The following is a 14,827-nucleotide window of genomic DNA, read 5'->3' on the forward strand; positions in this document are numbered from 1 at the left end:
GACTGTAGGAGTACGTGCAGTACGACCGCAGCCGAGATGGTTGACCAACGCGCGCCACGATTCCGTCCACACGCCGACGCGGCGGGCTCCCTGGCCGACGAGCTCTCCCCTCCGAACCCGCGTGGGCCCCACGATGCCGTAGGGGCGTTCACACATGCGGACCGTTTGTTGGTCGGTTTCTACGCTGATTTAGGCTGATTTGTGCTAATTTATTGTGAGAAAAAAACATTGTTAATTAATTGGTTTGGGCTGGCTAAATGAACAGGCTCATCATCTGTCTCAACTGTCACGGCCCCCCGTCATCCGATCCAACCCCCAACCCCCAACCCCCCGTGGGCCTGGCCGTATCGGGCCACATCCTCAGCTCCGCCGCTTTTGCTCTCTCCCGGCTCTCCGCCTAACAGCCGCTCTCTCCTTCCGAACCCCGCTAGTTCGCCGCCTCCGCCCGCCGTTCGCCCCAGCATGGCCGCCGCGTCGTCCGCCACCTCCGTCCACGACTTCACCGTCAAGGTCAGTCCCGTTCCCCTCGTCGCCCTCTCAACCCAATAACGTTTCGGTGCTTAGATTCCAGAGGTGAGAGGATCATAGGACCCAGTAATATTTCGCATGGAGCGCTTGTTTAGAAGCCCGAGCATGCTGTCCTATGCTTAGTCCGGGCTTCAGGGGTTCCTGATTCGTGCGGAGCTTAGTGTGAATTTCGCTGTCGATCCGTTTGATTGGCTTCCAAAATGACTGAATTTCTTAGCCATGAGCTAGTTGTTTTGCCGGATTTTTAGAAGAGTGGATGCCGCAGCCTCTGATTTTGCAGAGGGAGTCTAACGATTGCTTTTTGCTTGCTGCTCGTGTGCAGGATGCGAGCGGCAAAGACGTTGACCTCAGCACCTACAAGGGGAAGGTTCTTCTCATCGTTAACGTCGCATCCCAATGGTATGAATTCATCTGCAGCACAATCTCGCGTCTTCCTAACCTTCCTACTATTGTCATTGTTTGGCCCATTGCAAAAGGGTATCAATAAGGTCGTTGATGTCTTCTACTACCTGGAACCATTTGTCCTACCTGATATAAAATAATGGTTTTATCTGTGCTTACTTATTTCACTGTCAGAAGTAGACGTCTTTTGTTTACACTGTATAGAAAATATTATTCTGTACACTGCTAATTGCTGCACTGTGGCCGATTATTTCAGTGGTTTAACCAACTCCAACTACACCGAGCTGGCCCAGCTCTATGAGAAGTACAAGGACCAAGGTGTGTCCTTAATCCATTGCTTTTGTATATTCTTAGTCTTGTCCTTAATCCATTGCTTTTGTAATGCTTATCTCTGTTCTCATGGCCATATGCATTAGTGGTTTATTTTATCCAACTATCGGTTGTTCACGTTGTTGGGGATGCTGATTGCTAAGTGCAACTGCCAATTTGTGATTTGTGCAGGCTTTGAAATCCTGGCTTTCCCATGCAACCAGTTTGGTGGGCAGGAGCCTGGTACCAACGAGGAGATTGTCCAGTTTGCCTGCACACGCTTCAAGGCTGAGTACCCCATCTTTGACAAGGTAAACTTCTAGGCTTCTAGCTGTTTCTCCTCAACCAGAATATTGCAAAGTAGTAGTAGGATATAGCTTTTTTTTTAGTCTGTCTACTCAACAACCATGTGTTTTATTCAGTTTCAACACATGAATTTTTTTACACCATAGAATTAAGATCCAACAGCCTCCCTCCTTCTACATCCAGCCTTCTTCTACCTCCAGACAATCACAAATCACAAGATCACAGATCCACAGATCACAATAAACAATTTTTTTCTATGTAAGGACAAATCACAAATCGTAGACGGAGGTATAGCATTATTCACTAGTGGTAGTACGTCTTATGGACATCGATCACGTACATCAGGAGGGTCGTGGTCCCATCGTCCCTGTCGTCGATGCTCCGTCACAGGTTCTTATTTTTCTCCGTCAGCGTCAGCCGGACTGTTTCAGCCAGCCAAAGCAACAGACATACAGCCGAAGCAAAGAGAAAAAAAATTCATGTGTTTTTTCCCTTAAAACACATGTGTGTTGTATAGCATTTCTGTTTTTTTTTAAGGAAATGGCAGGAGCTCTGCCGCTCAATTAAGTTAGAAAAAGAGTTTTATGTACACATGGCACCCTAGGTGCCTAACACCATGGTCCTAAGCCCAAAAAGAGGAAAAGTCGAGTAGGATATCAATGCAAAGATACAGTTATCTAACTTAGCAGGATGATGTGAGGATATCAGTGATGATCCTAAGAGAACCATGTATAATGGTCTGTTATGGAGTAGTATTAACCTCTATTTCTTATTGCTGTCAGGTTGATGTCAATGGTAACAATGCTGCGCCCATCTACAAGTTCCTGAAATCTAGCAAGGGTGGCCTTTTCGGTGACAGCATCAAGTGGAACTTTTCCAAGTTCTTGGTTGACAAGGAGGGACGTGTTGTGGATCGCTATGCTCCAACCACTTCACCTCTGAGCATTGAGGTAAACTTTCAGCGCTGTAATTCACATTTGCTATAAGCGCTTAACTAGTATGCTATTGTGATATTATTTTAATGTTTCTCTATAATCTCTGCAGAAGGATATCAAGAAGCTGCTTGGGAGCTCTTAAACATTATCTGGCTGGAAAACTGTATAAAAACCTGTATGAGCATTGCTCTGAGCGCTAAAGTATCGAATTGTTGTGTTAATAAAGTAGTGCTCCGTATTTGAGAGGCTGCAGTACCTGTTCTATTTTCCGTGCATGCACTCTGTACTTGTATATTCCCTTCGAATGAATTCCAATGCTATATCAGTTCGCTGCCCCATTTTCGTGTGACTAGCCTGCAATTTTCTTCCCCAAAAATCTGTCAAATTTTTAACCATTGGATTGGAATTGTTATTTATCTGTCAACAGATTTCTTCCCAAAAAATCTGTCAAATTTTTAACCATTGGATGCAAGACCTCTCCTCTAATCATGCATGACGCATTGACACTAAAAGGTTTTTGTTACTAGATCCTTTTTTGTTTATTTCAATACAATGGTTTTACAGAAATTTTCAACATAAACCTTCAAGTGGCGAGTTTTCCAATTTCAGTGATCCTTTTAACCTTGGCTGAAATCACGAATTGTTTCTTGTCTCTAATTTTGTCTGTACTCTGTTTTTCCCTTTTTTTACTTCCTCTAATAAAAATAGCGGCAAAACTCTTGCAATCCTTAAAAAAAACTTTCAGGCTTTTGCATAAGTTTTCCTCTTTATATACTCTCTCAAGAAATGGTTGTTTCTCAAAAAGTAATGTATTCATGGTATAAAAGATGTACTCTCTCAAGAAATGGTTGTTTCTCAAAAAGTAATGTATTCATGGTATAAAAGATGTGACCAGCAGTTGGTACTACCGGCGAATAAGAGGAGAGAGCGGAGGAGAGAGAAAACTAAGAGAGAGGAGAGGTCGTCGCCGCCGTCAGGACGCCGCCACATCGGCCAGCCGCCAGCTCCGGTAAGCGCCCCTTTCGTCCCGTTTTCCGTGTTGTAATCTGTTTCGCCTCTTCGAGGAGGAGGGAGGAGAAGCCGCAGCGCGTGGATCCAGGGGCATCTCGCGTGAAGGGAGAAGGAGCTGCAACCATTCGAGAGGAGGTGGAGGGGGCAGAACCAGTGTTTACTCCGGTGAGCACCGGCGACGAACTAGCGGGTCGTCGGCGCGGTTTCGCGGGTGATTGGACTCGGGGTTCAAAGGTGTCAGCTGACTGTGGTTATTTCTCGTTCCCCTGCTTTTGTGACAGGAGTTGTGGTCGCTGTGGTGAGAACATTCTAGAAGGTCGAACGCAGGTTTGTTGCATCATTCATGAGGAATCGTAGGCTTACTCTAGCATTTCCGCCATACTCGATTTCTCCGCAGAGTTCTCAGAGGGCATGTGCCAACAGTCGGAAAGAGTTAGAGGTGGATTTGGAGGATTGGTTGAGTTTTGATTGATTTCCGCCATTGAGTTCTAAGCAAAAATCTCCAAAAGTAGCGTTCGGGCTACCTAAGCATTCGTAATTGAGTGATCTAGATAGAGTTGAGCGCCTTCGTCATTGCAATTTACCTCCAGTTGCTGCGGTGGATTTGAATTCGATTGCAATTGGGAATTTGCCAATCCATTTCTCATGGAGCAGTAAACCGGATACTGCACTTGGTGGTGGGGATGTATAGAAGTCAATAGAGCAAATTGTTCAGGAATTGCAGCCGCCAGTGATGCACACAAAAGTGAGTCCGCCGCCATTGTTGAGTTCTGAAGCTCGAATAGAGATTGAGAGTTCTGTCAGGGTGGAGAATGTGGGGAAGAAGAGGAAACTATCCAAGGCCGAGGAAAAGGAAAAAATAGGTGGGCTGGCCCAGTTAGGCCTGTCTATTGAGGACCTATTCTCTCATTCTTATTCTCCTCCACCCAGCCGCAGCCGCAACCGCAGCCGCATTGCTAAGTCCGTCTCCTCATGGGTTTGAGTTGCCTCTGCTAGGATTTGGGATCCAGCCGCAGAGAGATTTCCGGCGAGTGTGAGGGACATCAGGAAATTTGGGGCTCAGGCGAAGTTTCTCTATCGTGTCCGTCCAAACACGACGGACGGGAGGTCGTCCGTTGAGGTCACCATGGACAAGCGACAGCAAGGTCGTGAAGTTAGAGATGGTGATAGATTTAGAGATACTAAAGATGGGGAGAGATTTAGAGATGGACGCAGTAGCCGGGATGGATTTTAGGGACCAAGGCGTGAAGGTTGGGATTCCTAGGCTCGGGATGGGCGTGATCAGCAATTTTCTCAAGATCAAGGGTACTGGGATCCAAAGCAGGGTCGTCAACAGTTTCGAGGTCAGGAGCAGTGGGAGGTCTAGAATCTCAAGAGGATGGGAGATCATTCTGAAGAGCGAGATGTGCGTCAGATGACTGAAGAAGATCTTCGCCACAAGATTGAAGACCGGAGGAAGGGGTATAATGTTCAGTAGAATTGGAGTTCGGGTGCAGGTCAGTCTTCAGGTCTTGCTATGAAATGTTTCAATTGCAATGATTATGGTCACCATCATTCTACCTGCAAGAAACCACCGTTTTGTTATAGTTGTCGTGAGTCAGGTCATAAGTCCAACCAATGCCCTCTGATGAAATCTAACAAGGGTTTGCGACTCTGTGCGTATGGTATGCCTGGCTAGATTTTTTATGCTTTAGATCTACCTGAGCCTAAGGTTGAAGCTAAACCTGAAACAGAGGGACCAATTAGAGCTATTGTGTCGATTTTGGAAGAAAGGGGTACTAAGTTTAGAGTTAAGACTGAATTGCAATATCTGATGGATTCTAATTGGGATTGAGATGTCAAGCGTATTTTTGGCAGTGAATTTCTGGTGATTCTACCATCCAAAGTGGCTTTGAATTTGTTAATCAAGATGAAAAAATCAAGTTTATCACGTCTGACATCGTGGCTACGGTTGAGGAGTCAGATATGGATCCGGAGGTGTTTCAGGTTCTTCAGTCTGTGTGGGTTAGAGCGATTGGCATTCCCAAATTTGCTAGAACTAAGTTTGCTATTATGGAGCTTGCCAGGTTGATTGGTGATCCAGAGGAGGTGCATTTACCGTCTTTGTAGTGGAAAGTGGCGTGGGTAAAGGTGTCATGCTGAAATCCTAACAAGATAGGTGGGACATCTGAAGTGTTTATTAACAAGAAGGGTAGGAAGATAACTTGGTATTTTTCAGACAAGCTCCAGAATTATTCACCATCCAAGCCAAATGATGATCCTAATGATGAAGAGGATGATGTTACTAATGAAGAAGACCCGAAATCACAGGAGAGCCATGGATGGCTAGAATCAGGCAAACCTACACTTGGTGATACTAGTCAGAAATATGGGTATGGTTCTTCTAGTCATCAAAGGCAAGTTGCTATGGGTAGTTCTGAGAGTACTGGTCCACTTGCTGAAGGATTAGAGATGACTTCTCAGGGCCCTAATGATGATACATATGATTATCAGAGGTTGATGGAAAAATCTGACATTTTTCAAGGTATGCAGAATTTAGCTACTAGTCTAAATCCGCAGGGTGATCTAGAACTTGAAAATGATGTGTCATCTGATGGGGTTCAGACATCTCTTTTGGAAGGTGTAGTATCTGATGGGGTGCTAGTCTTCAATGATGAGGAAAAAGTAGTAGATCCTGTAACGATGAAGACTTTGGACTCGATCTTGACTTATCCAGAGGAATCATGTGGGGTCTCGAAACTCAAATTAGTCAAGAGTGGCCTAGTTAATTTATGTGGGGGTATGGCCCCCAAGACATGGGCTACGCCCCCAGGGGTGGCCCGGCCCACAAGGTTAAGACGTGCACGGCGCTGCTCGGCGTGCACCGCAAGACATTATATAGTACCAAATAGGCTACTTTACTTGTAACCCTACCTCCTCCAGAGTATATAAGGAGAGGTAGGGGTCCCCTAGCGGGGTGAATCCATCAGATCTCATTGACATACAGCAATACAATCAGATGCAGGGCGTAGGTATTACGCCTTTGAAAGGGTCGAGATGGCGACTAGAGGGGGGTAAATAGTCCTTTTTGAAACTTAATCACGTTGGCTAACCGAAACAAGTGCGGAATTAAAACTATCGGTCTAGCCAAGACTACACCCCTCTATATATGTTCACTAGCACCTTGCAAAGATACTAATCATGCAACTAAGGTGCCAGGCTAGCTAGAGCTCTCCTAAACAATTCTAGGAGCAAGGCTACACAAACCTATGCCACTAGTACTTTAAGCAACAAGGGAGCTCCTGCACATGCTAGTAAGCAAAAGCATAAAGCTAACTAAGCTCACTAGCAATGCTCAATAACAAGGCAACCAATGCCTAATTAGAGAGCGTAAATACTTAGCTACACAAACTAAGCAATGTGACTGACAAGATTACTAAAACTAAATTAGCCACGCAAGGGAGCTACTTCTATGCTACACAAGCAAGAAGGTAATTAGCAAGCTACACAAGCTATCTAATTACAAGAGCAACTACACAAGCTTAATATGTATAAAAGTAATTGCAAGCTTATGTAATGGGGAAGCAAACCAATGAGAAGAACAAGGTTGACACGATGATTTTTCTCCCGAGGTTCACATGTTTGCCAACACGCTAGTCCCCGTTGTGTCGACTGCTCACTTAGTGGTTCAGCAGCTAATTGGCATCACCCGCCAAGCCCGCACATCGGGTGCCACAAGAACCTACCCTGGAAGTGAGGGTAGCTCAATGACACGCTTTACTAAAGTTGCTCTTCACGGCTCCCATGGGGCGAGCACAATGCCCCTCACAAGCTCTTCTCCGGAGCGCTGCACAAGCTTCTTGTGGGCTTCCACGGAGACCACCACCAAGCCATCTAGAAGGTGGCAACCTCCAAGAGTAACAAGCACCACCGGCTTGCAACTCGATCACCTAGTGCCACTCGATGCAATCTCACGATGCAATCGCACTAGAATCGCTCACTCACACAATCGAATGATCACTATCAAGTATATGTGTGATGGAGGGCTCCCAAGCACTCACAAGCATGGACACTAAGTCCCCTTAGGTGCTCAGCACCAGCCATGGCCAAAGGCCACTTCTATTTATAGCCCAAGGGCTAAACTAGCCGTTACCCCTTCACTAGGCAAAAATCGGGTCGACCGGACGCTCCGATCGTGTTGACCGGATGCTGGACCTCAGCGTCCAGTCGCCCACAGATGGCCACGTGTCCCGATTCCAACGGTCACTTAACCTGACCGGACACAGCAGCTTCAACTGACCGGATGCTGGACCTCAGCGTCCGGTCGTTTACAGTAAGGTACCGACCTTGACCGGACGCGTTTGGTCGCACTTGATCGGACGCAGCCCAGCGTCCGGTCACACTCTAGCTCCTGCATCATCATGCGTCAGCCTGACCGGACATGCCCTGCCAGCGTCCGTTCACTTCTAGTGCCAGCGTCCGGTGCACCCAGTGAGACTCTGTCTTTTTTGTGTAGGACGCCGGTGGCACCGTCGGACTATCCGCACTCTACGGGCAGACACTCTGCCGGTGGAGTTTCTTCACCAAGTTGATCTACATCAACTCCAACTCCATCTCCTTTGTAAATGTGCCAACACCACCAAGTGTACACCACCATGTGTATGTGTGTTAGCATTTTCACAATCATTTCTCAAAGAATGTTAGCCACTCAACTTGCCACGCCACTCGATCCTAGCGATGATGCAAAGTTAGATCACTCGAGTGGCACTAGATGACCGATATGCAAACAAATTTGCCCCTCTTGATAGTACGGCCATCTATCCTAAACCCGGTCATAAACTTCTCTACACACCTATGACCGGTGAAATGAAATGCCCTAGGTTATACCTTTGCCTTGCGCATTCCATTTCATCTCCTCTAATGTTGATGCAACACATGCACCAACATGATCAACAATGATATGATCCACTTCATATCATCATGTGATCATATTGGTTCATCGATCTTGACTTTACTTGCTCTTCACCGTTGCCATCGTCCATCGGCGCCAAGTCTTGCTCAAGCTTCACCGCCACACGGTCCATCACTCCAAAGCCTTCGACTTGCCCTTCACGCTTGCAACTGGTCCATCAAGCCAAGTCTTGTCTTGATCTTCTCCACCTTGATCACATGACTCAATGTCAAGTCTCATGTGCATTTAAGCTCCTTCATCATCACATGTGTGAGCTTTGCAACATCTCCAAGCCATTTTCACCTTCATGGCATATGTTGCTTACACACATGTACCTGTGGACTAATCACCTGTGTATCTCACAAAAACACAATTAGTCCACCTAAGTTGTCACTCAATTACCAAAACCACACAAGGACCTTTCAGCCTTCACGATGGCCGAACCTGGATAAAACCTCGTGTCTGTCTTGCGTCACCATCTCGTTCGTGGCTTGCACACCTGTCTGCCGATAATCTACTGCCTTGGGCATACCCCTAGATAGACTGTCGATCATATTTCATCGACAGTGGCGCGCCAGGTAGGGGGTGTGCGTACTGCTCCCTAGACGAACAAGATGGTCATCATCCCCGGTTCCATGGCTACGCTGAATGGACTCACGTTCACCATCGGCCAGATCACCTAGACCACTGGCTCCGACAACTTCATCGCCATGACCATGGAGGAGGCGCAGATCTAATCTATGTCGACCACTGCTTCACCAGCATCAGCTACGGCTCCAACCATATTGGATCTAGCTTCGGCCACACCAGCATCATCTTCAGCCACACCGACAACCTGTCGTTCGCTTCCTCGCTACAAAGGGAGACAGATCAACAACACCGACCTGCTCGACTCCATCGATCAGGTCAGCACCAAGCTTGCTGAAACCCTAGCTCTGGTAGATTCGATTCAAAATCAACCTACCAAACTGGTAACCACTACCCACAACAGATCTACCCGACCAGCTTGGGCCAGTCGTCCTGCACAACTCGGTACGGATCTCATGGTCACCTCTACTCCTGAAGGGCGCTCCATTCGTTGCCGACCAGCCCCCGCAACGGGTCTCTAGCTCTCCGAGTGCGAAGCCTTGATGGAGAATTACCAGGCTTAGCCCTACGGCCTGTGAAACACTGCTTCCAACCACTCGTATAGGCTGCCGTTGAGGAGGTGCTCGAACAACAGCAAGCTCGTCGCATTGTCCAATCTCGAAACGCTGCACAGGAGCTTCACCACATTCATGATCTAGATCATGTTCAAGATCTCCACCAACGATCGAGTCGACTGTCCCTGCATGGGGCTCTACTTCCGCAAGCCTGGCATCGGGTGTTACGTTGATTCGACTGAAGATCCAATCAATTTCAGGCTTACGTTGATCGACCACACGCAAGACCTATGGCTACACGAACGGTGTAGACAAAGTCAATCTAACTCGGACTCGTCTCGTGCACGAGCGCCAGTCAATGAAAGGACTCAACGCCTCCGGATGATTTGCCGCAGTCAGAGTAGCCGTTCAGCAGCGTGACCCGACCGGCCGGATCATTCAAGTTCTAAGTCCATGAACTCCGTCGAGATTAATACCAGAAAAATATGAGTCACGTTGACATCAATAACGTGTGCTAGATCCAATCTAAAATTTGCATGAAGGAATATGTATGCATCTACATCACCACGCAAGCAAGCACATGAAGGCTATGTCCGATCTACACCTCCATGCAAATCATGCATATGCACGTATATCATCCGTGGAGCGATTCCCCAGCGGCTGGTTGGTCGGTGTCTCTGCTTGATCTCGCACAAGCTAAGTCACGCTTTAATATTTTTCTAAATATTCTCCAATCTTCGTATATCGTCATAATGTTTCTCCGAGCTGTTTTCTCCTTATTTGCTCTCCAAACGATTTTCCGAACCCCTGAACAGTCCTGTTGATGCTCGGACGCCTCCAAAGATGGCCCTGTCTCCGGCTCCTCCCTACACGTGCACGAGCATCTGCCCTCTGCGTTATGGGTGGTCGGCAGCGGCTCCTTGGTGACGCCTGTTTCTCCTACACGTGCACGGGCTCCGCTCTTGACGTTATGGACTATGGGCTAGCTAGGGCTGGAGACTCAGCTACACACTAACTGTTCGAGCGGTTTATATTAAACATAAATATATTTTCACTCCAACTGATTGCCGAACTACATACGCCGTTTCATCACCATTGCTGATTTTTCTCTGGAGTTTCTTTATTTGTACATCATGTACTACCCGTTCTACATATTTGTATTGCAGGATCGTCGTCCAGGTGATCGGACCACCTGGTGCTCGGGCTTCTCCACCGATCAACTGGTCAGACTGCTTGGTTCATGGACTCCGTCGCCGACCAGTTGATCGAACTGTTCACCGATCGTTTCTACTCAATGTTCACTTCGTCGCCGACCAGTCGACCAGAATGTTCGTCACTCGTGCTTCATCGGCAGTTACGTCGGTTACTCCTCGGCCCTCGGATTCTTCGTGCTCGAGGACTAAGTGGGCACACTTCACTACACGGATGTCGTTAGCTACTCGGTGCTAGGACCTCGCTGCCTACGCCGAGGACTCCTCGATGCTCGAACATCACCACCAACGCCAGGGACTCCTCGGTGCTCAGACCTCGCCACCTACACTGGGTACTCCTCGCTCCTCGGTGCTCGGTCATCGCCAGCGACGCTGGGGACTCCTTGCTTCTCGGTACTCAGACAATCGCCCGCCTACGCTGGGGACTCCTTGGTGTTCGGACATCGCCGCCTACGTCGGGGACTCCTCGGTGCTCAGACCTCACCGCTGATGCCAGGGATTCCTCGCCCCTTGGTGCTCGGTCATCGCCAGCGACGTCGGGGACTCCTCGCTTCTTGGTGCTCGGACATCACCGCCCTACATCGAGGACTCCTCGGTGCTCGGACATCGCTGCCTACACCGGGGACTCCTCGGTGCTCGGACATCGCCGCCTACGCTGGGGACTCCTCGGTGCTCGGACCTCGCCGCCGATGCCGGGGGACTCCTCGCTCCTCGGTGCTCGATCATCACCGCCGACACCGAAGACTCCTCGCTCATCGGTGCTCGATCATCGCTGCCTACGCTAGGGACTCCTCACTCCTCGGTGCTCGGTCATCGCTGTCGACGCCGAGGACTCCTCGGTGCTCAGTCATCACCGCCGACGCTGGGGACCTCCTCGCTCCTCGGTGCTTGGTCATCGCCGCCTACGCCGGGGACTCCTCGCTCCTCGATGCTCAGTCATCGCCGCCGATGACTCCTCAGTGCTCGGTCATCACCGCCGATGTCGGGGACTCCTCGCTCCTCGGTGCTTGGTCATCGCCGCCGACGCTGGGGACTCCTTGGTGCTCGGTCATCACCATTGACGTCGGGGACTCCTCGGTGCTCGGTCATTGTGGGGGTATTAACCCCTATACCTTATGGCTAAGCTTGGGCCAGCCCGGATCAGTGAGTCCGGTCCACCAAAAGACGACGCGTGGCCCAGCCAACCTGTTCGGAGTCCCACGCAAGGAGTCAAGACAGATTTGGCGATCAGGCAAGATCCTAGTTGGTTAGAATAGGAATCCTTATCCGGCCACATATGGTAATTGTAACTGGCTAGGATTAGTTTCCAGATCTGTAACCCTGCTCTCTGGACTATATAAGGTGGGCAGGGGACCCCTCTAAAAAACATCTCATTGACATACAGCATACAAATTAGATTGCAAGACGTAGGTATTACGCCTTCTTGGCGGCCAAACCTGGATAAAACCTCGTGTCTGTCTTGCATCACCATCTTGTTTGAGCTTGCGCATCTGTCTGCTGATAATCTACTACCTTGGGCATACCCCTAGGTAGACTACCGACCATATTTCGTTGACAGTGGCGTGTCAGGTAGGGGGTGTGCGTACTGCTCTCCAAGCAAACAAGATGGTCATCATCTCTAGCTCCATGGCTACGTCGAACGGCCCTCACATTCACCGTTGGCCAGATCACCTAGACCACTGGCTCCAATGACTTCATCGCACGACCCTGGAGGAGGCGTGGATTCAGTCTGCGCTGACCACTGCTTTCACCTACATCGGCTATGGCTTCCGACCATGACGGATATGGCTCTGACCACGATGGATACGGCTCCGACCACGATGGATCTGGCTCCGACCACAGTACATCTGGCTCCGATCATGCCTGCATCACCTTCAGCCACGCCGACAACTCGTCATCCGCTTCCCCGCTACAAAGGGAAGCAGATCGACAACATCGACCTGCTCGACTCCATCGATCGGGTCGGCACCAAACTTGCTGAAACCCTAGCTTTGATAAGTATGATTCAAAGTCAACCTAATGAGCAGGTAATAGCTCCCCACAACAGATCTACCCAACTAGCTTGACCAGTTGTCCTGCACGACTTGGTATAGATCTCGTGGTCATATCTACCTCCTGAAGGTGCTCTGCTCATCGCCGGCTAGCCTGCATGACGGGGTCTTCGGCTCTCCGAGTATGAAGCCACGCAAGTCCAGCCCCTACAGCCTATGAAACGCTGCCTCCAACTACGCGTACAACCTACGACGTCGCTTGGATCTGTGTTTTATGCACTGACCTCGGCCGAAGCCACGCAACTTCGTCAACATGATCCGGATTGAAGATTATCAAGAAGGATCTATCCACATAGTCCAAGAGGGCGACTCCATGCTCTCACTGGCATCGCATCTAATGCATCTATCCACACCGAGCTTCAGCATCATGGAGATGATAGCGTCAAGTATGATCGTGGATATCCCAGACCACGCCCTGGGGTTTCTCACAATTCCCGTCTTTCCTGGCCAAGACGAGGGGATTTGATCCATGTTGTCAGCAATGATGACCGCCAGCAGTTGGCAAAATAGAACAAGAAAGGACTGCATGTGAAGCATGCAATATGGACTGATTTATCGCTGACAAATCAAAGCCGAAGCATACCAGGGGCACGACGCATAAGGGTCCAGCCACGTGACCTCAACGATGCTTTTGATAGGGTGGGGACAAACAGGTCTTTAGACTCCAAGTGGCCAACATAGCCGTCACCATGGCGACAATGCAAACGGCTACCCGACACCCCGCAAACCCAAGCGGTTCGTGATGAAATACATGCCTATCTGACGGCTGCTTATGGCCTAGACCTCGTAGAGATTGTAAACCAAGCCCGGGCCCATCTCGTCTCGGTGATGTCAAGGCCACAGCTTGCCAGTCACCCAAGTCCGCTCACAGCCACTCAACCAACATGGCTCGCGCAACAACGACCCATCAGACAACCGTCAAGGCGGAAACGGTGGCCATGATGGTGGCCAGGATGACAACCGCCGTCGGGACGACAACTGTCGCGACGTTTAGGACGATAACCACCGAGACAACCACGACAATCGCCACGATAACCACGGCTGCAGGGCTAATCCAGATGGCAATCGAGATCGCCGTGATGGCAATAACGATCTCCGCCACTACCTTGGTGGACGCGATCTGCGCGCTCATATCAACCAGAGAGCCGATGATCGAGCATCCCACGAAAGTTATCACTGTATGGAATATGACACTGCCCACGGCCCACCGGGTTTGAAGCAGTTTACTCCACACCTTTGCCAAGTCATATGGCCCAAGAATTTCAAGCTCGAGAAACTTCAGAAGTACGACGGCAAGGAAAACCCCAAATTATGGGTCATGCTCTACAAGACTGCGTGCAGATCAGCCATGGCTGATGAGCACATCATGTCTAACTATTTCCTAGTCGCTGTTGGCCATGCAGGACACCAATGGCTGGTCAGCTTACCGGCGAACTACTTTGACTCTTGGTAGGAGCTCAAGCAAGCCTTCATCGACAACTTCATTGCAACTTGTGAACAACCAGGCAACAAATACAATCTGCAATGGATTTGAGATCGAAAAGACAAGCCACTGCGTGAGTACGTTCGGCGTTTCTTGGAGATGCGCATCAAGGTCCCATCAATCTCCGACAACGAGGCAATCGAGGCTTTTATCACTGGCCTCCGCTTCCACGACGCCCTAAGGGACAAGCTCCTCCACAAGAGACCTGAATCGGTCAAAGTGCTCCTAGCCACCACTAAGAAATATGTGGACGCCGACGACGCTAAAAAGATAATTATTGAAGAAGCAGCAAGGGTTCCACGCTCCGACCACCCCCCACACCACGACGATTACTACGGCAACCGTGGTCGGAACGATAATTTTGACCGCCACAACTAGCGCAACGACTCCCGCGACCACCGTGACCAACATAATCAGCGGCGTAACCGCCGTGACGATTACAGGAGCAAGCGTGCTTGGGAAGACGACGGCGAGGTCAATACCGTTAAAAAGGGTGGCAGACGTCGTAACTACGAAGAC

At 49.3% G+C, this 14,827-nt stretch overlaps 1 protein-coding gene and 1 pseudogene across 1 annotated transcript; both read left to right on the plus strand.

Annotated features, from left to right (window-relative positions):
* The first annotated feature begins 343 nt into the window (after positions 1-343).
* LOC136496629 (probable phospholipid hydroperoxide glutathione peroxidase 6, mitochondrial) lies at positions 344-2,818 on the plus strand. Its single transcript, XM_066492362.1, has 6 exons — positions 344-510; positions 851-927; positions 1,187-1,248; positions 1,432-1,550; positions 2,328-2,495; positions 2,590-2,818. The coding sequence occupies exons 1-6, from the start codon at positions 463-465 to the stop codon at positions 2,620-2,622; spliced, it is 507 nt and encodes a 168-aa protein (XP_066348459.1). The 5' UTR covers positions 344-462; the 3' UTR covers positions 2,623-2,818.
* A 1,406-nt stretch (positions 2,819-4,224) lies between these two features.
* Positions 4,225-14,827, plus strand: part of LOC136496001 (uncharacterized) — a 59,948-nt pseudogene continuing 49,345 nt past the window's right edge.

This window comes from Miscanthus floridulus, chromosome 12 (genome assembly GCF_019320115.1).
Source record: "Miscanthus floridulus cultivar M001 chromosome 12, ASM1932011v1, whole genome shotgun sequence".
Taxonomy (NCBI): domain Eukaryota; kingdom Viridiplantae; phylum Streptophyta; class Magnoliopsida; order Poales; family Poaceae; genus Miscanthus; species Miscanthus floridulus.

Coding starts and splice junctions, on each gene's coding strand:
- LOC136496629 (XM_066492362.1), top strand. CDS start 463: ATGGCCGCCGCGTCGTCCGCCACCTCCGTCCACGACTTCACCGTCAAG. Junction 1,249..1,431: donor TGAGAAGTACAAGGACCAAG/GTGTGTCCTTAA, acceptor TGATTTGTGCAG/GCTTTGAAATCCTGGCTTTC. Junction 2,496..2,589: donor CTTCACCTCTGAGCATTGAG/GTAAACTTTCAG, acceptor TAATCTCTGCAG/AAGGATATCAAGAAGCTGCT.